The following is a 27,299-nucleotide window of genomic DNA, read 5'->3' on the forward strand; positions in this document are numbered from 1 at the left end:
GAAACAGGCAACAAGTTAAGGCAAAATGCAGCCGGATGCCGATGGAGGGGGAATCAGGGACAATGATTTCAGATTTTCCCTTAGAGGTAGCAGGGTCCTCTGGGAATCCAAGAGGAGATACAGCTACCCCCTTCCCTGCCTCTGTTCTTGGCCTGAGGGACTCTGGGCCACTCATTGCATCTTCCCAGGTCCCTAGTAAACTAGTGAGCAGGGTCCCTATCCTACTTCACATAGATGTACCACTGAGACACGAACATGGTGACTGGGCCTTGTGGACGCTCTTTGGAGAGGATGAATAATTATTTACATGTGAGTTTATTTTCTTTCTTTACTCGAGTCTCATTTGCTCTTTTTGAATGCAACACTGACTATGATGAGCCGAGTCAGTAGCTCCTTTCTCAGAAGAGGTGGGCGATCGTCCTGCGGAAGGCCCGTGGAGCTTGCCCCAGACATGGCTGGCTTCTTGGCTTAGAGCATTTTGAGACAGAAGAGAGTGACTTTCCATATGCCGTCTGTCACTGAGGGGGTGGAGGATTTTGATTTCACAAAATGTAATCTTGCTGAGAATTCATGTGCTTCTGGAGTGGCAAACTCGTTTCGGCTGCTGGCAGGGACAGCCTGTGGGGAGGCGATGGAAGCTTCCAGAACACTCATTCCTCACTTGCACCAATAGTGCCTGTTCACTTTTGCTCAGAGGAGAACAATCAGCAAGAGAGAAGGGAATTGCACCAACGGGGCACCTCCCTGTACCAGGTATTTCTCCTGGGCAGCCCCATTCAGCTCTCACAGGATATCTGCATGGCCAACACTGAATGGCCACTCCACATGGAGACAAGAGGCTCAGGGAGGGCCTTTATCACCCACAAGTGGCATCCTGGGCACTAGATCTGCTGGTTGAATAATAACAAGAAGTACTGAATTTTGGCTTGCCTCCTCAGAGGCCTAGAAATGCCTGAGGAGGCCTTATTCCTCCTGTACAGAGCAAGGTCAGTCTTTTGTGTCTATTTGGCCACAGGCCCTTTGCTTTGCTTACTAGATCTCATGGAAAGTCCCCTCCTGATTTTCCGAAGACTGCACCTCCTTGTAGTTTGCCCTGAAAGGGGCATGGAGACCTTAGTATCCTCAGTGAATCATTCAGGAAACTGAGGCACAGACACAGGATCTTGGGCAGTGGGCCAGCAGACCTGTGATAGGGACACAGGCCTGTGCAGGAGCCATCTCCTGCCCACCTCAGGCACACTTGGTGGCCAGGCTCTGCAGAGCTACACTGGGTGCAGGCACCAACTGGAAGCAGGTGCTCCCCTCCCTGCGGGGCGAGGAGCAGCCTCCATCTCTGCTAGCCCCCTAGTAAGCCTGTGGCACAAACGCTTCCTCCGTCCTCTTTTCTATTTTATTTTTAATTAACAGATTTTACTGTGAAGAACTGGTTTAAGTTACAGAAAAATTGAGCAGAAGGCACAGAGAGTTCCCCACACTCCTTCTCCCCCGCCCCTGTTTTCCTGTTATTATTAATGCCATGCTTTGGGTGGGCGCGCTGTGATCCTTGATGAACCAGCAGGGGCATTTTATTATTCACATTACTCACAGCATCCATACTTTATATTAGGGCTCACTCTCGGCATGGTACGTTCTAGGGGTTTTGCCAAACACAAGATGTCCCATGTCCACCATTGCAGGGTCCCACAGAATTGTTTTATTGCCTTACAGCTTCCTCATGCTCTGCCAATTCATTGCTTCCTTTTTCCATTTTAAACAGTTGAAAACTGCAGTTCAGATGAGAGGTCTGGAAAGGACTGCTCACGTTGAGTGCCAGCCTCAGCCTGGGGCCCTGCAGGCTCCACAGGCCAGCATCTGAGCAGGGCAGTGTCTGAGAGCTGCCCCAACGCTCTGAGGGGCCTGGGGCTCTAGGGGCTCAGGGCAGTTCCTTCTTTCTGCCTCCCATCGCAGGGCCCATCTGTCAACAGATGAGGCCAGTGCAAGGGGGCAGCTTATGTGAGGTGGAGTGTGTGAAGGAAAAGCAGGGAGCCTGGCACCTAGCAGGGCTTGCACGAGTCAACTCTCCCCTTCTTCCCCAAGACAGGGGCTCTTTCAAGGCAGGGCTGTGTTTTCCTCATTTCCCGGCGCAGAATCTGGCTAGTGGCGGGCCCAGAGCTGTCTCTTGATGGTGGCCATAGCAGCCTTGGCATTTATTGACTCAGGCTGAATAGCTGCGGCATGTGCCTCATCGCAGCCCATAAATGAGTCCCAGAAAGAAGATGGTGCCCTAAAGCCCCATACTCCAGAGGCGCTTTTCAAAAGAGGTAGAGAAAGATGGAAGCTGAAGCCGGTGCCCAGCCTGAGGTCGGCTAGACAAACTTGTGTTTTCTAAGAGAAAGGACAAGCCCATCCCTGTATTTAGAGGCAACCTTGGAGCCTGTTGAAATGAGCTGTTGGAAAAAATAGTGAGGGCTCCCCCAGTGGGCCAGGGGAGGCCACGTCCCCAGGCGTGGATGCTGCAGGCGGGACAGACCTCAGGGGCATCTGGCACTCAGTGATTGTCTTTTGCCTGGCAGAGCAATGCAGTGAGGGGAGTTGGGGGTGGCATCGGGGACAGAGAAGGACAGGGTGGACAAGGCACTGGCCTGCTGGCCCTCCATAGGGCGTGGGAGTGGAGGAAGTATGCTTTGGCCTGGGAGCCAGACAGAAGGCCAGGCTGCCAGCCTTAACCACGAAGTGCATGACCTCATCGTCCCTTGTGGAGAGGGTCTGTGTCCTTCTTAAACAGAAAGTCAGGCACAGAGGGTGGTCCAGCGGGGTCTGTCACGGAGGCTGCTCCTATTACAGGAGACAAGGCAGGCCCTGATCAGGGCATTGGTGAGATGATGTTAGGGCCTAAACTTGTTCTATTTTATTAAAAAGTTGATCTTCTATAATGCTTTATGCCAGACTCTGTTCGGTTCCCTTTTATAAACAGTGGCTAAATTATTCATCATAATAACTGAAAGAGGTAAGTACTGTCATCATTTTACAGACCAAAGCACACAAACCTAAGTAATTTGTCCAGGGACCCCACATCCAGTAAGTCATAGGGCCAGGATTGCAGCCAGTGGTCTGGCTCTGAAGCCTCTGTGCCACCTCCTGCCCATGTCCACTGACAAGACCTGGTTGAGGACCTGTTGGGAACCCGGAACTGCACTAGGGGCTTCTGCCAAGGCGACAGTTGAAATGTTTGCTGGGTGGTGCTGATCAGAGGAGTAGGTGGTGGGGCAGATAGGGGCCATGTGGATGCTACCCAGGTCCAGAGAGCTTCCGTTCACATCCGCCTCCCCACCAGGCTGTAGCTCCTGGGCAGCCGCCAGAGCCCTGTCCTTCCCTGCCCTGGGGCTGAGCTTTCCCACACACTCATCTGCAGTGCAGCTTGTGCTTATGGTGAGACTGAGCCTAGGGGACCTGAGGGTGAAGAGAACTGGGGCTGAGCCACCCCAGGCTGCAACCAGCTGGATGTGGGCAGTGACAGGGACCCAGACTGATCAGAATGGCTAACTGCACATCTCGAAAAATCTGAACAGCCAGGAAGACCTCCAGACTTTATACACTAGGAATGAGGGAGTTATGTAGCCTCTTTGAGTGGAGACAGTTCCAAAAATAGAGCACATACATTGTTTAATACACATGATAGATTTTTTTCAACAAATGTTTGAATTAGATTAAGCATTAATACAGAGTTCTGGTTGTGAATCAGGATTTGAGTTCCAAATTGATCTCAAATTTACTTCTTACATCTAAATAAGCTCTTTCCTTCTTAAATTTTAGTTTCTTCACCAGGAAAAGAAAGGGTGGGACCAAACTCTCAGAGTATAACTGCTTGTTAACTGCCTTCTGGGTGCTGAGGCCGAGGGCCCCCCAGGACGGTCCCCAGCATGGTGCCTGGCCCAGCCTCAGGTGGAACCCAGGTCACACTAGTTTAATGAGAGCCTTGGAAAGTGCCCTCACCCCTGACATCCTGGGAGGGTGGACCCCAGAGGACAGCACTGGCTCTTTTCAGGAAGTAGGAAGCTGACGCATGAGAAGTGAGAGTCAGGAACATCCCCCTTTCCCCATTGTCCCTGGAAGGGCAGGCCCTGGACGTGACCTCCCAGGTTTACAGGAGTTGAAGTTAGTGCTCCACTTTCTTGGGCTCCCTGAGACCTTGAGGGAAACAGACGTGTTCGTCTTAACACATGGAACAAATGCACAGTCCAGAAAAGTTCACAGCAGGGATTACGTGACACTAATGGCTTTACCAATCTCAGAGCATGACGCGCTGGAAAAATGATTTGTCCATGTATCGGAATGGTCTCTGCACGGGTGTTTGCTTCAGTTTTTGAATACTACATTGGAGAATCAGATTTTTTATTGTTTTTTTATTGATTTTTTTCTATGTGAGAATACGGAGTCTTGTCGGTGGTTTCTTGCTGGATACTGAAGCCTATTAATCAGAGCCACAGTGTCTCATGGGGAGATGGGGTGGGGCTGGAGCTCTGGGAGCATCTGAGCTGCAGATGTGTGCCTATTTGATCCGCATGTAGGGGGCCTGGACCCCTTGATATGTGTTTCTTAGGGCAAAGTCAGAAAACACGCATGGGGGGCCTCAGTGGAGACGAGAATGCTGGTTAGTGTTTCCAGATTTCATAAAGGAGCACAAGTTTGCAGAGTACCTTGACAAGGAGCATCCACAGACTTCAGGATGATCAGAAGAGAGTGGGCATGTAGTGTCCCAAGAAGCTAAAAAGAAGAATGTGTTTCTGCTCTATTTCATTAAAAAAAAATAGTGCTGGATTTTTAACAAATGCTTATTGACGTCCTTGAGAAAGGAAAGAGATTAGTTCAGTTGTATGATATTATTGCTGCAGAGGATGAGGCAGGGAAAGGACTAGGATCTAGAGCCCCCGCCTGGCCTGGCCAGTGTCCTGGGAAGCCACCTGAAATGGGGTTCAAGCTGTGTAGAGCAGGGAGTTCACCTCTTCCCACCAATGAGTGGTGGAACTGCGTGTGCATTGCCTCTAACTGAGCAATGCCCCATCTACTGATGGGAAGCCATGGGCCCACGGAGGTGAGGGGTCATGTCCAAGGTCTCCTAGCTGGCAAAGGTAATGCATAGTTGTGTCTGATTTCAAAGCCAATATTCTTCCCACTATCCTTCACTGTATTTGTAACTCATTATCTCAACCTGTGGGACAAGAGCCCAGGTGTCTTGGAGGAACCAAGTGCCTGGCAGAGATAGCACCATGGTTGTTAAATGAGGTTGCAAAATGTCAAAGGGTGAAAGGCTTTCTTCTTTTCTGAAGGGTCTGCAGAGGCGAGTGGCAACTGGGGACTGTTGGACCAGGTGGCAGCTCTGACCTGGGTGCACACCCACATTGGAGCATTCGGTGGAGACCCTCGACGCGTGTGCTTGGCAGCAGACCGTGGCGGGGCTGACGTGGCCAGTATCCACCTTCTCACAACCAGAGCCACCAACTCCAGACTCTTCCGGAGAGCTGTGCTAATGGTGAGTCTCAAGCGCTAGCTTCAGTCTTCCCGCAGATGCTACTGGGGGGAGATGGTTCCCTCAGATGGTTTCGATCTCTTGGGTTGTCCTTGTCCTATGTCCTGAGTATGGCTCCTGTTTATCTTTCCATGTACACATGGTTCTAGGATGCTGAAGGGGTTCTCCTGAATACTATCCACGCATGTCAAATTCTAGGTGGTAAAGTGTCTTTATTTCCTGGGAAATGCTCATTAGGGTTTAGTGGTCTGAACCGTAAGTTACCTCCCTTGCCAATGAATGGTGGCAAGAAGAGAACTCATTACTCATGGTTCTTCTGGATGGTCTGAAGTGCCTGCTAGGTGATGACGATGATGACAGTGATGGTGATAATGATACAGTGATTGATGTTGATAATGACAATAATTGTGATGATATAATGATGATGATGATGATGATGATGATGATGATGGAAGAAATAACCTGGTTGTCTCCAGCATAAGTTCTGATGTCTATTATTCTCTGCTAATTATTTTCTACTGTTTTTATATATCTAATTTGTACCAGGTGTTCAGTGCTAGATGCAGGAGATGCCATGATAAATAATATGTGTTCCAGTTCTCAGGAATTTTGTAGTTACTGAGGGTGGGAGATAAACACTTAAAGCACATATTTAAAAGAGGATCTTAGGGTGGCCCAAAGAGAAGACCCCAATGAAGCATAGGGGAAGGAGGAAGCATGGAGGAACGCATCCCCAGAGAGAGGGTGTCTGAGCTGAACGCTGAAGGGGACTGTAAACTACAGGCAGAATCCTGGCTGCAGGCAGCCCTTGGAGGACGGAGCTCTACTGGGCAGCAGTGGGAGGGCAGAGAGGGGCCAGACCACCCTGAACAGCTTGGGTTTTATCTTGAGTGCTTGGGGGTCCTTCAAAGGGGTTTGTTTATTTTTGTTTGCTTTTTGGTTTCATTTTATGATTTTAAGTATTTTAAAGTATCCAGTTCAGTGGCATTAAATACATTCTAGTGTTGTGTAGCCCTCACCAGTATCCATTGCCAGAACAGAAACTCTGTATTCATTAAATACAAACTCCCCACTCCTGCAACCCCTCAGCCCCTGGTAATCTCTAGGAGGAAAGGAGCCTCTGTTCTCCTTTCTGTCTCTAGGAATTGGCCTGTCCTAGCTGCCTGGTATTAGTGGAATCATACAAGATTCATCATTTTGTGTCCAGCTTATTTCACTTAGCATAACGTCTTCAAAGTTCAGCCCCGTTGTAGCCTGTGCCAGGATTTCTGCACAATATTCCACTGTGCAGATGGACCACATTTGATTCATTGATTATCTGTTGATAGACATTTGGGTTCTGCCTTTTGCCTGTCACAAGTAGTGCTGCTGTGAACACTGGTGAGCCATCAGAAGGTTTTTAAGCAGGTGGGGAACTTGCTCAGAGCAGCCTTTTAGGAAGACCTCTCTTAGAGTGGGATGGAGGGTAGAGTTAAGAGGGGCAATGCCAGAGTTAGAGAAAGCAATCAGGAGACTATGAAGTCCCCTATGGAGAACCACTGAGACCTGCACCATGGGCAGACCTGTACCACATAACTGCACCCCAGCCCTGCCCAGCATTCCTGAGACCCAAACCCTCGATTATGGGACGGTATTAGTGTCATGTTTAGGGCCTTAGGCATGATTGATGCTAGATCAGCATTGTCACCATTCCCAACAGAAAACAGCACCTGTCACTCCATCTCTCTCTGTCAGCTGCAGTGGTCTTTACTGTCCCTTGGAGTCCACCATCTCTTCCTCCTTCTGTAGGCAGTTTCCTTTGTGTGGAATGCTTTTGTCCCAGCCCCTTCTTTGCCTGCCTTTCCTGTCCCTTAGGAAGGCCTTCCCGACTTCACAGCCTGGAACTGGGCCCCTTTCTGTGGCTTGTGTTGCTTGTACTTCTCCTGCACGGAATATCCCATGATGTCCACCGTAGGTCATCGCTCTCAGTGCCAAGGCTGCCCCCCTCCAAGACGGGAGGCTCCAGCAGGGCAGGGCTCTGGGTACCTTGCTCTCCACGGGGTTTCTAGCACTTGGGGCAGGGCCACGGGTGCCTTGCTCTCCATGGGGCTTCTAGCACCCGAGGCAGGGCTCTGGGTGCCTGGCTCTCCATGGGGCTTCTAGCACTTCAGGCAGGGCTCTGGGTGCCTCGCTCTCCATGGGGTTTCTAGCACTTCAGGCAGGGCTCTGGGTGCCTCGCTCTCCATGGGGTTTCTAGCACTTCAGGCAGGGCTCTGGGTGCCTTGCTCTCCCTGGAGCTTCTAGCACCCAGGGCAGGGCTCTGGGTGCCTGGCTCTCCACAGGGCCCCTAGCACCTGCTCCGTGCATCTTGCAGTAACCACATGCTCCATCATTAACACAGCAGCAGCCAGCAGATGACTGTGGGAGTGCTCAGATGTCGAGAACCACAAGCCACTCCAATGCCCTCCCTCCCGCCTCTTTCCTCTGTTTCTTGTCCTTTGATTCCAATTTTCTTCACTCTGTCCCTCTGAAGTTGGTCCATCTCAGTGGCAGGAGAGTTGAGCCGAAACATATTTCAATTCCTGATGTTGCAAAGAGATTATCGTGCTTTCCATTGATCCTAGAGGATTTCTCCAAGGCCCTCTCAGAAACCAGACACTCACTAGGACTCAGAAAATGCTCAGAATACCTTCCAATAGTCCTAGAAAACACATTTCTCTTTTTGAGGGTGTAGGTGTTTGGGGAATTTCAAAAACTAATCTGTTTTAACAAATGGTAGCATATTTAAAAATAAACCCTCTCATCTGTTTTAGTCATTTGGAAGCAGCTTTTACAACTGCTCCCAGCAGTCTTTGGGTTGCCTGTGAAATTATTTGGAATCAAGAGATCTAAAATACTTTACTATATTAGCAGTTCTTTTTTTTATTATTAAATCAAAGCTGTATACATTAATGCAATTGTGGGGTACAATGTGCTAGTTTTATATACAATCTGAAATACTTTCATGAAACAGGTTAACATAGCCTTCACTGCATTTTCTTAGTTATTATGTTAAGACATTTATATTCTACACTTAGTAGATTTAACATATACCCTTGTAAAATACACCATAGGTGTGGTCCCACCAGTCCTTGAAGGTGTTCTTTATCAGCAGATGTTTGGGGGAATGACTGTGAATTAGAAATTTATTCTTGGATAAAGTCTTCAGTCTCTCTGCAAATCTTGGGTCTAGAACTGTTGAAACATTAGTCAAAAGAAACTTTGGTGGTGATAATTGATAACCTATTACTGCTTAGCATATTTCAGGCCACAAAGTCCTTTAATATCTCATCTCATAGATTCCTTACATTTATTTTATTTTCAATCTAGAGATAAGAAATCTGAGGCTCAGAGAAGTTTATGACCTGCCAAAGAATGCACAGCAGGAGGAGCTGCATTAGGGGCTGGAACACAAAGCCAACTCATGTGTTTTCCCACTCTTTATGAGGCTGGTTTTCCAGGAACTTGGGACTCTGGGGTCTGAAGGTGTAACAGAAAGAGACTACACCTAGGGCCTGTATGTTTGCATCAAGGTCTTGGTCTTGGAGGAAACCTTTCATCTTGCATTATTTGCCTACAAAATCAAATCAGTATGATTCATTTTATCTTCCAAGGTCTGAGGACCTGCATATCATATGAACTTGAAATTCAGGTTCCTCTCTTCCCTTGCCAAGGAAAGGCAACTCCAAATAAAAGCAAGTCCCTGGTATTTCACCTGCTCCAGGGCCAGGTTGGAGGAAGAAGAGCAGCTTGCTGCAATCATGCATTCTGTGGCCAGTTTTAAGAGAGGAAAGAGGAGGTCACCTTGAGAGATAAAAAGTCAGTGGAGACAATGGGCAGCCTTGTCTGGTTCCTGATCTGAGTGGAAATGGTTTCGATTTAACTCCATTCAATATGATGTTGGCTGTGGGTTTGCTGTAGATGGCCTCTATCAGTTTAAGAAATGTCCCTTCTATACCAATTTTCTTAAGTGTTCTGATCATGAAGGGATGCTGGATATTATCAAAAGCTTTTTCTGCATCAATTGAGAAAATCATATGGTCTTTGTTTTTTAATTTGTTTATGTGCTGAATTATACTTTGAACTATTCTACTTCGAATTATTTATAAAACCAGTGCATGGTGCCCCATGATCGCATTAATGTACACAGCTATGATCTAATACTAATAAAAAAAAAAGTCAGGACACGCAGAATAGTTTCAACGGTGGGAACACGGGACCACCACTTATGGCTTATGGAGTTCCAGCCAGTGGCCCTGAGTGTTTGTTCCACTCAGCTTTTATAAAAGGCTATTTTTTTCATTTAGCCCAAAGGGTAAACTGAAGAAGGGAACAAAAATATCAGCAGTTTCTCTGCGTAAGCGTGTCAGTTCTTATTCTTTCTATAATCATTAACTTTAAGGGTCTGAGCAGCCTTGAGAAATCCGAAACCTGAGCCTTGTGACAGGGCAGCCTCCTGTCTCTGGTCACACACACGGATTTCTTGGGGGAGGTTAATCCCCTCTAGTTCTCTCTGGAGCAGATATGACAGGATCAGGCTCCTCCGAAGAATCAGTGGGAGAGAAAAATTTTCTTTTGCTCTCCACTTGAAGGTATTTCCCTCTGTGATTAGGGTACAAGCCCTCCCGCCCATATGTTAGGGCTCGAGCTATTCCCTTGATCTCTGCCCTGGCCATAAGACAAATCCCAATGGGTATTTGCTTTGACTGTTGACTGGGCAGGGGACGGCCTGGTTAATGTTCCTTCCCAGGCCTTAGACGTAGCTTTGTCTATAGCCATTATTCCTCAGAGTGTTTACAGACCCAGCAGGGGTATTTTCAAGCTGTATCTCCTACAGGTCAGCCTTCTAATAAAAGCAGAAACTGCTTAGATAAGTAATTTAGCTGGTGGTTTAAAAGTAAGCTAGCTAAACTGTTTTTTATTCCTTGCTCAGCTTATTTCTCTGTTTTCCCCTTTTTATGGGGGTGTTTTCACCCTTGCCCAAAATGGAATCTCCAGTCCCTGTTCTCCCTGCACAGGAGGCTTAATCTAGAGGATTGCTCAAGCCCAGGAGTTTGAGGTTTCTATGAGCTATGATGCCACGGTACTCCACCCAGGGGGACAGAATGAAACTCTGTGTCAAAGAAAAAAAAAAAAAAAAGGAATGTCCCTACTGTTTACTGCCTCCAGATGCCCCCTAGGCCTTTGCATGGCTGTTCTTCTGCTCACCTCCTTGGCTGAGACTTTGCCTTCCCTTGGAAAACTTTCCTAAGTGTTGGCCTCAAGGATACCCTACCTGGTGGGCTGCTGCTTCCAAGCCTGCTATTTTTTGTACTGCGCTTACCATTGTCCAAAAGGGTCCTGTTTCTTTGACATCAGAGACCATGATTTCATGATATCAGAGATCTCACCTGTTTTCCACTGCCCCAGCACCTGAGCTGTGTCTATTAAATAGGTTTTCAAAAATTATTTGTAGTAAGAAATTCTCATAAGAATGAATAGCTCAGGTATTGGCCAGGTAGAGGCGCATGTCTGTAATCCCAGCACTTTGGGAGACTGAGGTAAGAGGATCACTTGAAGCTAGGAGGTTCAGACCAGCCTGAGCAACACAAGCAAAACCCTGTCTCAACAAAAAATAGAGAAGTTAGCCAGGTATGGTGGTCCCTGCTTGTCTCTGTTTCTCAGGATGCTTAGGCAAGAGGCTCCCTTGAGCTCAGGAATCTGAGATTACAGTGAGCTAGAAGGACACCACTGTACTCCAGCCTGGAAGAAAGAGCAAGACCCTCTCTCAAAAATAACCCCCAGAACAAAAAACAAACAAGAAAACTAACTCACATGACTCATGTATCACAAGCATGGGGCAGAAGAATCCAGGTGGGACTGAATTTTCATAACAGTTGCTAAGAATTTGTTCTGTCCCTCAATCCCTCAGTCCCCTAGGACAACCTTCAAGTTGGATAAGACACCCTCAAAAGTCATACCATCTAGGGTTCTCAAGGCTGCATATCGAGAAGATGCTGAGTTGCTAAACCAGGGCCCAGTTCTCTTGGTGGTCTTTGCTCCCCACCTCTCCAGTTGCACATTTACTTGAAAAGTTGAAACCTATAAGCTTCTGCATGAACCAGCCACCCTCCTCAACCCAGAAGCACTCCCCACATCCCAAGGGTTAAATATTCATTAGGTTTATTTTAATCAGGAATAAATACATGATTTACCAATGTGTAATGCTTCCCACTTAAGACATCCCTCCAAGTGTTCCCCAGACATTCCAATCACATTTGTCACAATGGAAAACAATACAGAAGATGCTGTACAGACATCTGGAGCTCAGGAGGTCACCCTGCCTGGGGGTGCGAGTCAGCGTCCACAGTGTTACATTCACTTCTCACGCGTCCGATGGGCATTTTAAATCAGCCTTTTGGGATTCTTGAGAAAACCACAAATGTCTCCTTGTATAAACACACAGGAATCCGATGATACAGAAAGTCATGTCAATGCAGTGAGCTCAGACAGACGGAATGCTGATGGCAAGCAGACAGACTATCGGGGGTGGGGGGCAAGAGATAACCGTGTGCACGTGCCCTCCTGGCCAGCCCTTCGGAACAGGGAAGAACAGTCATGTATTCATCTGCCGCCCCTTCCCTCTCTAGCAGGATCCAGATGGGCAGCCTGAATTTTCCCACTTCTCTTTCTCTGCCATGAACAGTGTTTTCTCCCTATTCTCTTAAAAATATATATAACAGAATTAATCTGCTTGGACTCCCCACCTTCCCTGGAGCTCAGTATTTTTATTCATGTGGATGCCAGACCCTTCTTAGAACAAAATACTGGATAAGTTAATTCCTTAGAACTTAATAATTGCCTTTTCCCCCTACCTGTTCTCACCTACTCAATCCGGCCAGCTGGCATAGTCCCCTAAGATTGTAACATCAGCTGAAATGGGAGATCCTGGTTCACCTTCATCTGCCTCTAATCTCATCCTAAGCCGGAGGTTGATTTCTCCTTTTGCATACTATTTTTTAAGTACAGTTCTTTTCTCTGTTTACACTGTGAGCACCTCTCCTGGGGGTGGGTTTATGCATCTTTTCTTTTCTTAGCCTGACACCTTGCACAAAACTTAACACAACACCTCGTTGGGTACTTATGAATGAAGAGTTGATGTGTTAGTACGCATAAGAATCCCAGTAACCCAGAAAAGCTCTTCCTGTGCCTCCAAGCCATGGCTGGGGACACAGGAAGGCTGGCACAGTCCTGGTTTGGCCCTCTCGCTTTCCCTACCAGCAGCCTTTCTGGCTCCCATTTGCCTTGCCCCCCTCAGGTCAGGAATGCCATGTGACAGCTGCCCTTGTGCCTTGCAGAGCATGCCCCAGGCTTCTGATGCAGTGCTAAGAAGTCCTTCAGGCTAATGTTTAGTGTCACAGAGTTCCATTAAAAACAGAGGCGATATACACCACGGGTTCCTGTATCCCATTTAGGGGACCCATCTGCAGCCCTTGACTTTCTGCCAGGAAATAGCTTTGGTTCACCTCCCTCTTAGTCTCACTCACACAGAAGTTCTCACAATGACCTCTGAGTGTAGCCATCTGGATACTTTGCTGGAGAATGGTCCTGGTACACTTTCTTGAGAGAGCGGCTTTGTCCTTCCCGCACACGTGACACGCACACACACATACATGTTGGGCTCTTCCAAGCATGGCTCAGGGCCATCGTGATTCAGCATTTCATGATATCCCAGTACTGATCAGACCCTAGGGAGGGGTTCCCTTGGTCGTGTTGTAGATAGAGAAGATGTGATTTTGAGTCTCCTAAAAAACAGGAAGTTCCCCCAGGAGTCAGGGAACCAGGCTTTTTGCCAGACCCCAGGTGATTGTTGGAACCTCTGTTCCCTTTGGGTATGAACCGCGAAGTCTTTTCTCTGGCTAGTCTTCAAAGTAAGGTGGGGATGAGAAAAATGAGCTCTTCCGCTTACTCCCGCTGTACATCAGGGAGACACTTTTCTTCTTTCGGTCGAAGGTGGCATTGTCGTCACTGGTCAGAGACAGGTAGGAGGCGATGCTTTCCCGAAGGCCGTAACTGAACAGGGACTCGTCCACCCCGAGTGGGTTCTCTGCTCCTTCAGGGTCCTCCTGCAGTCTGTGAGTCAGAAGAAAGGGGGACAGAGGAAGGGAAAAAAGAGAGGGATATGGAGAGAGGAGGAGATGGAGGGAAAGAGAATGAGAAAAGGAATAAAAAACAAGAACACCAAGAGCTGCATTAACATTTCTCTTACTATTCTAATTCTGTTTCATACATTTGTGTGCTGTGTGACCTTAGGCAAATCACTTAACCTCTCTGAACCACTATCTTGGATGACTAAAACTTTTAGTGAAAATTTCTGTATGTTACTTACAAGGAAGAGCAGTTTTGTTCATCTCCCAGGTAATTTTAAACTGTGATTTTCTTTGAATTTACCAGTAATGTATATCTGGATTAATGTTTCAATATTATAATAAGATAACTCATCAATCCCAAATTACAGATAACCCTTAAAAATTCAACAACTGACAATGAACTAAACAGAACAAATCAGTGAAAGGCTTTTTTCCCTTAGAAAAATGAAAGTCACCCTAAGATTTTGCTGGTGTGTTTGATCTTTGTAAGTGCATTTTAAATAATATTAAATTCATACAGATGGAAGTTACTTTCTAGAATCCTGAAAATTAGAAAATCAAGGTGATATATTTCGGCTACAAAATGTACTGGTAACATTGAACAGGGACTCAAGTTTGCAGAACCAGGGGACTGAGGGCCTCAGTAGCGCGTTGCCACACGCCTTGTGAGCCTGGGGCTGGTGTGCCTCCCAGGGTCAGCTTGGGCTGCCTACCCCCAGATTTCAGCAGGGCCAGCTCACACCAACTATGGTTTTCATGTACTGGCCTCACTCACTGTTTTGTGCTCACATGTTCACAGGGGATGCACACACACACACACCTGGACGCCCTCTTCCAGTCTATGGTCTTCTGGCGCAAGGTGACAGGTGAATTGGAGGCCATCACTGCAGGGGCAGCTGTGCTTTGTGTCAGGCAGGGCGTGGTGAGCACACAGCACAAGCCGTCGGCCACCTCTGAGGAAGGAAGCAGATAGCAGGTCAGGGACTCTGGGGATGCTGCAGCCAGCATGGCACGCAGGCCCAAGGCATAGCTCCCTCCCTTCCCCATGTCACCATGGGGAAAGTGAGCCTAAGATCTGAAACCCTGAGAAGATGTTAGCGTGCTCCAATATGCTCTGCAGCTAGCAAGGCTGGGGGCTAGCAAGGGTGGGGGAGAGGCTTAGATTCAGACTCAACCAAACTTGGGTTTGAATTTTAGCTTTGCCCCTGTTAGGAAGTTGCCTTGAATTTCCCTGAGCCTTGCCTTCCTCCACTTCAAAATGAGAGGGAACCAGTGAGAGCCCACATGAGGCCACAGCCTTCAGAGGTTTCCCACTGAGGTGCCATCCCAGTAACTTCCCGGGGTGAGCTCCTGTGTTCAAAACTGGGGCTGACTCCCCACAAATACACAGAATAGCATTCAGTAGAGCAGGGGGCTAAAGGGCGTTTGTAGTAAGGAAAGAAGATAAAAGAAACAAGAAGGGAAGGAAAGAAGGCAGGGAGAGAGGGAGGTAGAGAAGTAGGGAAAGGCAAGGTGAGAGGCAGGTGGGGGAGGGAGGAAGTGATGAAAGACACAGGAAGGGAGGAAGGAGAAAAACAAAGAAAAAGAGGCAAAAGACAGAAAGTACACAAAGAAAGAAGGAAGAAAAATCTCTCTTCTACTCAAAGACAATGAAAATTAAACAAACCCATGTCTTTCTTCCCCTGGCAAGAAGGAAATCTCTGAGCCCCCAGGTGCCTTAGTGTTCCTGGGCATGTTAAGACATGCTCCCACCTCTTGACACCTCCCACGCCCGTGCCCTCAGTCGGGACAAGGAATCTGCCGTCCTCGGGCATCTTAGAGACAGAGGAGATCCTATATGGCCTTATTCAGGCTGAAGCCCCTCGTGCTCCTTCTGTTCTGGGGGAGATGAAGTGGCCAGAGGCACCAGGGACTGCTGGGGTCCGTGCGCGTCCCAGGGCTGACCCATCACTAGGGAATGGAAAGCACATCAGGCATCTGGCAGCCTCCCCCCATCAGGCAGGGGTGTTCTTGCCCAAGGACAGAAGCTGCACATGACTCTCACAGGGGTGAGGGGGGGCATTCAGCGCCTCGTTCCATCACGTTCCATCTGACTTGACTCTTACTGTGAACTCAAATGCCCACCCACACGGTGCCCTTGGTGAGATAGGGGGTGATGGGACCAAGAAGTGAGGAGGGAGCTTAATTGGATGTGAATCTAAAATAATGACCTGTCACGGGTTGGAAATTGAAATGACCTCCCAGGTTATAAGGAAGGAGGACAGAGTCAGACGCTAAGATCACAGAAACCAGCTGCAGCCTGTGGCTTGTAATGTGGCTGCAATGTCCTTCTTTAGAGAAGGGGTGAGAGACACATTTTAATGAAGAGCAAAAGAACAAACATTTGTACGCGTGTGCCTTGAGCCTGGCACTCAGCTAGCCTTGCTCACTGTCCCATTGAGGGCCCAACTTTGTGCGGTCAGTGTTTTAATATCCATGTTGGGGAAGGGGAAACTGAGGATCCACAGTCAGGTGGCACCAGCTGGACTTGCGTGCTACTGGCCTGGTGGTCTCGTGGCCTCCTGGTCCGTAAGAGATTTTACTGGGGCATCTTCCTTTCATGTTTGCTTTTGTCTATGCAAAATGTTTGGTCTCCACACCCCTCAGATGATTGTTATTGAAAGCCAAATACCACAACCAGCCTTTACTCATAACCAGGGTAAGCTGGCTGTTTCTAGGACTCCCTTCCTCTTTCATTTTCAGTAGCTGCCGAGCCGTCTGCTGTCATAGGTATAATGTTTGTTATTTATTTTGTATCTGTGGCATGACTGTCTGAGCTGAACATGTTCTACGAACATTCACTCATTCAATCCCCTATGAGGGGCCATCCTCACACCCCGCCGCCTGAATGGGGAACCGGGGCTCTGAAAGGTGGAGGACCTTGCCTGAGGTCTCACAGTGCAGACCTGAGCATGGACCTGACCTTCCCGAGCAGCCATCTCTCCTTCATGCCCTGCCGCTTCCTCCTGGGCCGGCTGTGCTCACTGCAGGCCACATGGACTCCTTTCTCTTTCAAATGCCCTTTCTCCTTCAGTTCAAGACCCCTCGTCCTACAGAATGTGAGTCAAGAAGCCTGGGGCTGGAAGTCAAGCACCCGGAACCCGGAAGAGGGAAATGTTAGCAAAGCGAAAGACCTCCTTTCCCTCCCTGCAGGGTGGCAGGGGAGGAGAGGAAGAGGACTGCGTTCTCCTGAGTGACCGGGGCTGCTTGTGTTTTACGCCAGGGTCCCCCCTCCCTGTTATCTGTGTGCTAACTCCATGAACCCTCATGGTGTCTGAGAACTCAGGGACTGTTCATGTCTGCGTGACACAGATGAAAACAGTGAGGTCCAAAGAGGCAAATTACCAGCTGAGGTTTTCCAACCAACAGTGAGTAGACCTGGGACGTGGGTATTCCAGAGCCAACTTTTAGAAATTTCACCAACCTTTTATAATTTCTCCCTTTCCCTAGGGTAGAGTTCCACCCCCTGACCCAACGCGCAGGCCTTTCACAGTTGAACTCAACCTTCTCCCTCCTGGCTCTCCCCCGTGCCGGCACCTCCCACAAAACCAGGCTATGCCTCTGCCCACTTGGAGGACGCGCTCCTGCTTTGTCAGCCTGGGAATGTTTGGGCCTCTCCTGGGTCTAGGGATGACACACAAATGAATAAAATATAATCCCTAGTCTTTAGGAGCTTATCTGGAAACACACACTAGCAGGGAATTAACTAAGCCACTTGGCAGAAGGATTAGAAAGCTAGGGCGAGAGACGCCTGGTGTGCTGTGCACAGCAACGATGGGTCACTCATCCTCACCCCTGAGCCCTCATCACAGACATGAGAGTGAGGCGCCCATCTTCTGATGTCATTTTTGAAGGCTGATGAGGATTCTGACAAGCTGAAAGGGAGAACAAACCCCTTTTGTTTGTTCGTGTACGGCTGTCTATGGTTGTGAATATAGGGGCACTGATGAGTCTTATTTACAGGTAGAGAGAGGGTGGATTTGATATTATCTGTGTTTTGCCTCCTAAAGCAGCACTCAGGGGAAGTCTCTTCAGCCTGAAATTTATAGTCTGAATTAGCAAGAAGAGAGACTATCAAGAAGGCCCCGAGGGAGGAAAGTGCAAGCAGAGCCCTGGTGTTTACTGGTGGTGACTCGCGCCACTTCCCAGACAGGATGGCGGCACTGGGCACTTAGCCGGGGGGCTTCCTTCAACCGTGATTGATCCTGAGCGTTTCTTACCAGAATAGTGGTTCACCAGGTCCTCCAAGCACTGGAAGGTGAGTCTCGGGGAAATGTAGTACCAGTTGTTGGGCAGGCGGAAGATGCGGTAATGCTTCACCTGCCTGTGCCTCACTGATAGTGAGTAGAACCCTGCAGGGGGAGGGACAGGTCAGTGCGGTTCTGCTGTCCCCACCTAGACATAGCCAGCCCACTGTCACAGAGGCAGAGAGACCCTCTCACCCTTGGCCCAGTCGCAATGCTGGGACATTGCCTTCCCACCAGCAGGACCCTTTAGCACCCGTGGCAGCGTGTTATTTACGAAACACAGATGCAATAATCACATCACCTGTATGAGTTTTCCAGGGCAAAGGCCTTGTCCTCTTGGCTTCCTAGGGCAAATACATGGGTGCTTCACATCCTGTGTGACTCTCAGGCCACAGTGAATGATTATAGTTAGTTGGAACCTGTGGGTCCAGGACCTGAGGGCGTTCTCAAACCCCTTCCAAGGACACCGCAAGGGGTTTCCTCTGCTGTTCTCCTCCTTCAGCCCCATCCCCCCAGTGTGGCCCCCAGTCTCCACTCCCTTTAACTTATGCTTGGTTTTCTCAGAAATTTGAAGCCCTTGAGACATTTTTCTGAGTACCCCTAAAAAGCACATGAAAAGTGTATTTAACCATAAGCATCATTAGAATCATGACCCCATACGGGCTACTCATAAGACAACCTCGAGCATGTGCCTCGATTTCCCCAAATGGAAGTGAGACAATTGGACTTAGGTCATGTTTAAAGTCCACCCTGGTCTCTTTTCTGGGGTTCTAGGAAGGAGGGGAAGGGACTTGGCATTTATTGAGTGTCTGCTGTCTGTGCTGGGCAGGGGGATAAGCTGTTTCCAAGCAACATCTTTGTGAATTCTCAGAATGCCAGAGATGTCTGCAGGCATTTTACAGGTGGAGACAGGGAGTCTCCAAGCTCCTGAGGGACATGGCCAAAGGCACACGGCTTGGGGGACAGCTGCCTGGGGTGTGAACCTTGTCCTCAGCAGGCCCCTTGGGACACCCCAGGCCTGCCCCAGCTCAACCTGGCAGCATAAGCCTTCCCGTAAGGTCAACGGGAACTGGGAGTGTGGTGAGCAGGTCATGGGTGGCAAGTGGAAAGTCAGCAGAACTTTGCATACCCAAGGGCAGGAGTGCACCACGCCCGCCCCACCCAAGGGGGACTGCAGAGCTACCCAAAGAATTTTTATTTTAAATGAACAATGATACCTACCCTGGGTTCTTCCTCCCCCTGATGGGGCCAGCTTAGGAGTCAGTATCTGAGTCTGGGTGTCCCCCTCAGGGGACCCTGAGGCATGTGTGGGATATTGTGCTTTTGCTTTGATCTTGCTCTCCCCTGGCACTTTCAGTGTTTTAGAGAGGAAATTTGTTCCTGGACTTTTTTTTTTGGTCATATATATGAGCTCTGTTCCCCCAAAGCTAGGCTGGCACCTATGCTGGTGAAGGGCTGCTGCACCAGGGAGCTCCAGCACATAATAGATGTGTGGGAGATACTCTCAAAAGCTGCACTTTTGCTTCTCTGGTGCTGAGTGTACAAGAAGCAGGTTAAGAATTTGAAGGTCTGTTCCGTATGTAACAAGGTATTATTATTTAGTCTGAAGAAGCACCAGCTGTGAAGTGTTCTGCTCTTGAGTGTTTAAGCCCCTGCCGTACCTCAGACGTGGTACTGAGTGTGTTCCTACTGCTAACCCACATTGCAGATAAGGGAGCTGAGGCTTGGAGAGAACAGGGCTTGGAGAGAACTCCCGCTAATTCACAGGGCTGGAACTAGAATTTGGGATCCTTGGTCCAAACCGTGACAAACTTCCCCTGATACTTGTATTTTTACTGAATTACTTGGTGTGTGAGATGCAAGGACGTTGTCGTAAAGATCATGGTGCATACGTGCAGACACACATCTGCTCGCCCCAGCTCTCTGAGCTGTCTCATTTAATTATAGGGCACAGGGGAACTGACACTGGGGCCTCCTGAATTGCAAGAACACTACAAATATCACCACATTTGACTCTCGCCACAACCTTAAATGGAGGGGTTTTCTCTCGATTTCACAGATGAGGAGCCTGAGTTCAGAGAATTCAGTCACAAAGCTCGGGCACAGGCCAGGCCACTGCAAAACCTCCTCCTGTGTGCCCTATGTGCTGCTGACACCTGCCTTTTGGTTTTCTTCTCAGTTGGTGGAAAATTTTCCAGCAGGATTCAGCAGGGCCTAGTATTGGCCAGGCCTGAGGCCATGCCCTGCCAGCTCCCTGCAGCCCATCTCTAGTGCCCCTGTTTTCATTCTGGCCTCATTGGCAGTGTGTGGGCTGCAGGGACCTGACCACACCAGATCGATATGCCAGCACGTGGGAGGAGGGAGAACAAAGCCACGTAATGAGGCAGCTGGGAACAAGCCCAGTCTGTCCTACCCGAGCCTGGAGAGGAGTCGCAGGTACTCACCTTTCTTTGTCTCACTGGCTCTGATCATGAAGGAGCCGACCTTTGTGTCGGGCAGCTGCAGCAGCTCCTCCGCCTTGTCTCTGCCCAGGCCTTCGAACAGCCAGCTGGGAAGCAGGGAGACAGCCCTGAGCACAAGCGTGCCTGCCCGTGAGGGCCGAATGTGCAGGCCGAGATCCACTTAATACAAGCGGAACGTAAAACTAAGGTCCACTTAACATAAAGCTGCTGGAATGTAAAGAGCGGGCAACTGGCTGCTTGCTCATGCAATCATTTGTATTTTTAATCTTTCAAATAAAATTACCTGTTACATTCCAGTCATTACATTGGCTAACGACACAAGGATGCAGGCGAGCTTTCTTACCCCAGCTGGGATGTGTCCATGCCATACTGTGCAATAAACAGAGGGTGCCAAAACATGTACACACATTTTAATAAAGGGAAAAAAAGGTATTAAAATGTTAATACACAATATATACTGATAACAAAAGATGAGCACGTCTTAAAATTGCCGAAGTCAAATATGACTTGAGTATTACAAATTTAATATAGCTTTCCTTCTCTTAAAATGTGTGTACTTTTTTGGCACCCTCTGTATGTGTGTAGTACGATGTTACAGTGTCCCTGTTTGAAGGGGTTTCCTGTGTATCCCCCTTCTACACGGCCCACCACACCCCTTGTATAGCTGTCTGTGGGCAGGAACTGGGCCTTCCTTGCTGAGTTTCATCTTTGTGTCCTGGGCATCGTGCTTGTCACCAACCAACAAGCCCCACTGGCATTCGTTGTATTTCCTTCTTATCTTCACTATCTGAATACGTTTTAAACTCAGTTGTCCTTGTGCTACATATTTATCTGTGTTTCATGTCCTTTCCACTTAACAGTAAGGAAAAGCAGTGTTAATACTGCAGCCCTACTGTGGCCCAGTGTTCCAGTGGAAGGTTTGCCTTGCACAGGACAGCTGACACCTTTCAATGCTGTCCAAAAGCTGCTCTGTGCACAAAGGCGTCTGTGTTCCCGGGAAAGGGCCCTTACTTGTTTTCCAGAGCAGGCTCTGCCAGATCTCGGCTTGGAAGGAGACGTTTTGTTAGCAGTTGGCTGGTGTGTGCTTGGAAGCAATTGCCCATCACTTTTTATCAGACTCTGTGTTTCAGTGAATGGACCCTGGATTTTAAGCCACAGGTCCAAATTGGTGTATGAGCTGGGAAATATTAATACTCTGCTATCTCGTAGGCTTTCACATTCACCATGGTGCACAAGCAGGTGGTTGAGGCAGGCCAGCAGGGTGTTGCTGAGGCACCGAGTGTGAGGAGACACACAGACCTAACATCAGAGTCTGTTTATTTACGTCCTGGTTGCCAGGTCTATTTATGTTGTTTAAGAGTGTGATTGTGCCATATTTGGCCAAATATTTCAATGATTCCCCTCTTTTTGCCCAATGCATAACATAGTAATTATTTTGGTGTATGTGACAAATGTTTTCATGCATTCCAATTCTTACATGAAGTTCTGCTTATAAAGATGAAGACAATAAAACAGAACTAATGGCCACATAAGAGTACTATGTGATGGGCCACCCGTCATATAAGCACTTGAATCTAATCCTAATCTAAACCCCCTAAAATAGGTAGTATTATCTCCCTTTCAAAGATGACGATACTGAAGGTCTGAGTGGTTATGTAATGTGTCCAAGTTACTATGTCAGCAATTGATAGAACTAAAATTAGAATGCATTTTTCTGATACATTCAGTTATGTAACAACTATGCAACCTCCTGCCTACTAGATATGTTAAGGAATGGTACTGCATCTGCTAGCCTGGGTGCCCCTAGGATCATAAGTATGCTACTTCTCTGGTTCTTCCCACACCAGCTCTTGCTAGCTGAAGCCTCAACTCTTCCGCATGAAGGCACTGACACCCCTTTGCTAAGGAATGTATGTGTCCACAGCAAGCAGCTGGCCCAGGAGAGGCATGTAACTCATGCAGAAATTATTACTCCTCTGTTGTCCACCTTTGCCATCCTAAGCAGGGAAATGATTTCTAGTATCTGTAATTCAGATCATTAATACCGACATTAGATACGCTGAATTCAGCCTTCAGCATTTGGGGGCAGTTATTTCTGCTTCACAGCACATGGCATGCAAGGCCCTTCTCTGATGTAAAGAAGTTATTTAACACTTAGAAAAATGGGGCTTCCTTCCTTCTTCCATCCTATGCCCACATGCTATGCACTTTTCTGCCCAGGTCCGGCTTTGGGAGCTTGACAGATGAGGAGACTGCCACATAAGGAGGTTAAGGAACTTTTCCAAGTCTCTTACTTGGAAGGAGGGGAGCCAAGATTTGAGCCCAGCTGTGCTGTGCTTCAAAGCTACTGGAAGGCTGCAGTGGCCTCAGTTGCACAACTGCAGGCGACAGCGAGGCGGGTGTTTTCACATCTGCCGAGCCTGAGTTCTTAAGCCTCTCCTTTTCTTTTTCTTATCCGGTTGTCAAGGTAGGGCATTCTCTGTGTGCTTCTGGGCATGTCCCTGATGAGACCATAGCTAATGTCTGTCAGGAGCTCACCACCGGGCCTGTTGTGGCTCCAAGGGCTGTGCCTATCTCATCCCACCTCATTCTCCTAACAACTCTGTACTTGGGGTCATGTTATTACGTATCCTTTCCCTACCATTTTATACTGTGATGTCTATCTGATAGGTGAGAAAAACACACCCACATATAAAAAGCTGAGTAGCGTGTCCACTGTCACCCAGCCGGTAAGTGTCAGAGGCAGGAGCCCAGAGAGCCCGCCTTTTAGCCCCTGAACTGCTGCACCCTGGATACTGGATCCTGAGCGTTCACTGCTCTGTGCCAGGAACACCACGTCAGGTCTGAAAGCTCCAACTTCCTTCGTTTTCTTAATGAAGAAACCAGGTCCCAGAGGGCTGAGGGGTTAAACAGCCTGTGGTCACACCTTTCCTTATTGCCTGAGTGGGGACAGGAGTGTCCCCTCCTGAACCACTGCCTATCTGCCCGCTACACTGTCCTGGAACCTCTGCACCGGCTTCTGATTCCCGACATAGATACCTTGTCTATCTGAGACACGTACTCACCCGTGGTACACTCTGGCCACACATATTCCAGGAATGTAACTCTCCCGACCGGTGCTTAGAGAGATGGCCTTCCACCAGCCCCCTTCACTGCGAGGACAAGAACAGAGAGGGACAGTTGGGTGGGTGAATGGCAAAGCAAAGGGATGAATAAACAGAGTACCAGCAATCCCGAGTTATAAACATCCGACCAGCATACACTGGCTCTCACGAACAGAGGCTATTATAGCCATTATGCACCTGTTCCAACTGACCTACAAATTCAACTTAAGAACAAACCTACAGAACCTATCTTGTTCTTAACCTAGGGCTGGCTTGTAATCCAATGCAACATTGCCCTTTTAAGATTTGTCGCTGGCCAGGTAGACTCACACCACCCCATCTGAAAATTAGTTTTTAAAGTATGTGTGTCTAGTGGACATTCTGGACTTCAGGCTGACTGGCAGACTCTCCCACATGCTGACAATATTGCCTTCAGCAGCTGGTGTCTTTTTAAAAAGTAAATGTTCACTATACTGATTTGTATCCTGCAGTATAATTAAAGATAGTTTCATATATCTACCTACATCAATGAGGATCCAAATAAAAGGGTCTTTGAGACCCTTTAACTCACATTGACTCTGGGGAGGAAAGAGGAGAGAAGGCAATATTTTATCATCAGAAGAGTTTCAGACACTGAGCATCCTTCTCAGCTTTCATTGCTATACATCAACACTGCATGTGTAGTGAGCAATGGTGGTCAATGTGAGAAGTTGGCTCAAAAAGGTATCAAAAGCCAAGTTAAGGAATTTAAATTGTATCTACCAGGCAACAGGGAGCCATGGAAGGCTTTAGAGTACTGGCCACATTGAAGAGAAGGGTCACAGTCTAGGCCCAATTTCGCATGTAGAACTAAGTAACTGATTCCTGATTCAACCTCTTGCGAGAATCGTCGGAGTTTCAGAACACCAACTCACTCAGAAATGATGCGTAGTTTCTCTCCACGGCGGAATATTGGGGGACTGATGTCAGGAGATGGGTAATCAGTCAGGACAGCCAGGAAGTCACTTTCCAGCCCTGAGGAAACAAAAACAAAGGGGTGTGTTTATTCACCAGGAATCTAAAGGCAGCCCAGGGGAGGGAGAGCGCAAAGGTGAGCTGCCCTTGGCACGTTTCAGCTGGAGATCTCTCACTTGTTTCGAAACTTTTGTTCGCCTCGGCCCTCCTCTCTTCAGAGGTGGTGGTGCAGGTGCTTGCAGGAACCCTGAGACCCAGGTGATGGTTTCTGTACCTCAAGCCTGCCTTGGCCCCAATGCTCTCATCTGAGAAATGGGAATCCTGAGACCTGTGGGCTGCAGTCACAGGATTTGGCTTCCAGCTCTGCCCCTGTGCGACTGGCCTCACACCCCATCTCTGAAATGAGGCTCATAGTACCTCATTCCAGGGTCCTTATGAGATGAGAGGAAGGTAAATGCAACACCCCCTGAATAATCAGGTGCTACAAAAACATTCCTTCTTGCTACTGAAGCCTCAGGTATCCTCTCTGGACCTCATGAGTCCCGTGCCTGTCACATTTGGGAGAGGGGTTCATTGTCAGGCTCAAAGAGTTACAGGGACCCAGCAGGACTGATAGGCACTGACTCTGAGGAGAATCAAAGCAACTTTGTCTTGTAGCATATTAGGTGACCACTGAGCATGTATTTAATGGGGACTATGGTGCAGAGTGGTGGTGGTGGGTAGATTAGGTACTTTTCATTGTATGTGTATTGAAAATAATCCTGATGAATTTCCTGAAAGGAAAGAATGTTTCTGTGAGTAAAGCTTACTATAGAAGAGAAATAGTGATTCAACATGAGTTTGCCTTTCAACACTATGTGATAACTCTGTTTTATGACTTTGTGATTTGACATAATTTAGATGCATTAGATGCAGGATAATATTCAGGTACATTTTTGGGGAAATAGTAATATATTTTATAAATTAGCAAACACAGTAATTGCTATGATGTTTATCACTCCACCTGCTGGTTGGGCTTCTGAACCCAAAATCCTGGGTAACATATCACTATTCATTCATTAGGCTGTAATTCCCTGAGCACCTGAGCAGAGTAAGCCCAGTCTTGCTTTCCAATGGAGCTCGCATTCCAGAGACTACACGTATTTCCTGGGAGAAGTTATTCTCCAGGCCCCTCACCCCAAGAAAACCTAGAGAAATCTCAACACTCGGGCATATAGACTTGGGGCCCAGAGAGACCACTTTCCAAGATCCAGTCACCTCCATGCTGGGGGTCCAGACCTCTAGAGCAGCCTTTCCCAACTCCTGGGCCTTGTAGTCTCTGCCTCCGAAGTCCCTTGGGCAGAGTAAGTCTAAAGCGAAATTAAGCACTGGGATGAGTAAGAAAGATGAACGAGGTTTTTGGTAAAGGCTTTAATGATCAATTGATAAGTGAATCGGAACTAAGTAATCACCATGGAATGATGTACTCATGAGTATCGCTCATTTGGGGAAGCTGAGTCACAGACACTAAGCCATGTAAAAGCAAGAGAGTTCATGGGCATGAGATGGAAACCAAAAGTGGTCTTTGGTGGCCTCATGAGCCTTGGAAAGGGGTCAGAGCTTCTAAGAAGAAGCAGTGTCGGGCCTTGGAAGGCTGACTTGGCCAGGCCTCTCACCCATCCGACCACTGACCTTTCCGGAGCCTACAAGGGGATCTCCCTCACCCTCTGCTTTGCTGAGTTTTTTTTTTTTTTTTAAGGGGGATTCTCTCATTGTGTAGTCCAGACCTCACCCCAAAAGTTAGAGGCAGCATTAAAGTTGAACTGGGTTTGAAGCCAAATTCCCAGATTCTAATAAGGGTGGACCAGACTTGGTAGGGCCTGATGTGTATGCAAACTTGGGCAGAGGCCCTTGTTAGAAACAGAGTATGAAATTACAGATACAAATTTCCATGCTGAGTGGTGAGGGGGCCTAAACCCCATGCTCTGATCCACACCCTGGCTGGGCTACCCAGACACTGAGGCTGCCTATGTCACTCACCAAATGTGGATGAGACCTCTTGCCCTTGGGCCTAGATTTCCTACTCTGGAAAATGAGGGGTTCATCATCATGGAAATCTGTTCTTCCTGGACGAATGGCCCCAAGCTGTGAAAGGGCCCTTTACTAACAGGACTTCTGCTGCCTCAGCTAGGTGCCATAGGGCTTTCTCACACTCTCCAGCTTCCTGGGGACTCCGGGTAGGCTGTCCTGTCTGCCTAGGACATACCTTGCTCTCCCCTCCTCAGTCTTCCCACCTCCATCAGCTCCAAAGTCACCTCCCAGAGGCCCCGGAGGAGGCCCTCTGATGTGCTCATACCCACCCTCAGCCCTGAGATTCCCCTTCCAAGAAACCACCCCAGGTTATATTTTCTTCTCTGTGTGACAGCAAAGGGGATATCCATCTCCCCACCTGGCTGTGAGCTTGGGGAGGGCAGAGCACGTGTCTTCCCTGCCTTGTTTCTCTGTGCCGTGCCTGTTCTGTGCCTGATGCTCAAATCACTGAGCATAATGTGGCATGGTCCCAAGCTTACAAACGCAGCCAGCCCACTGCATTTTTAAAGCAATCCAGACAGAAGGAAACCTGATTTGTGGGAAGCAGCTGGGTGGGCGGCCGTCATGGAGCCAGATGGTGTAAAACAAGCGTTGATGTAAGAGGCACAGCACGTGTCACCTGAGATTATAATAGCACCCTGAGAGGATTGTGCGTCTACAGAGGGTTTGGGGGTTGATGTCTGATCCAAGATTAAGACTCTGAAACAGAACGGCCATCTTTTGTAACATTAAAACTAAGAGAAGCAAAAACACCAGCAAAATCCCATCAC

General features: G+C 48.2%; 2 protein-coding genes across 4 annotated transcripts in view; one reads left to right on the top strand and one right to left on the bottom strand.

The window, feature by feature from the left end:
• Window positions 1–27,299, top strand: part of TG (thyroglobulin) — a 231,284-nt gene that overhangs the window by 130,222 nt on the left and 73,763 nt on the right. The window contains exon 41 of the mRNA XM_053558250.1: window positions 5,307–5,509. Within this exon, the coding sequence (XP_053414225.1) occupies window positions 5,307–5,509 (203 nt within the window). The remainder of the gene's footprint in view (window positions 1–5,306; window positions 5,510–27,299) is intronic.
• The window catches only part of SLA (Src like adaptor), a 33,358-nt gene continuing 17,721 nt past the window's right edge, over window positions 11,663–27,299 (bottom strand). For all 3 annotated transcript variants that reach the window (XM_053558275.1, XM_053558276.1, XM_053558274.1), the window contains 6 exons: window positions 24,420–24,519; window positions 23,467–23,553; window positions 20,384–20,487; window positions 17,913–18,044; window positions 14,474–14,606; window positions 11,663–13,636 (listed from right to left, as the gene is read on the bottom strand). In XM_053558275.1, the coding sequence (XP_053414250.1) occupies window positions 13,423–13,636; window positions 14,474–14,606; window positions 17,913–18,044; window positions 20,384–20,487; window positions 23,467–23,553; window positions 24,420–24,519 (770 nt within the window). In that variant the 3' untranslated portion in view covers window positions 11,663–13,422. The remainder of the gene's footprint in view (window positions 13,637–14,473; window positions 14,607–17,912; window positions 18,045–20,383; window positions 20,488–23,466; window positions 23,554–24,419; window positions 24,520–27,299) is intronic.

The sequence above is a fragment of the Nycticebus coucang genome, chromosome 13 (assembly GCF_027406575.1).
Source record: "Nycticebus coucang isolate mNycCou1 chromosome 13, mNycCou1.pri, whole genome shotgun sequence".
Classification (NCBI taxonomy): Eukaryota; Metazoa; Chordata; class Mammalia; order Primates; family Lorisidae; genus Nycticebus; species Nycticebus coucang.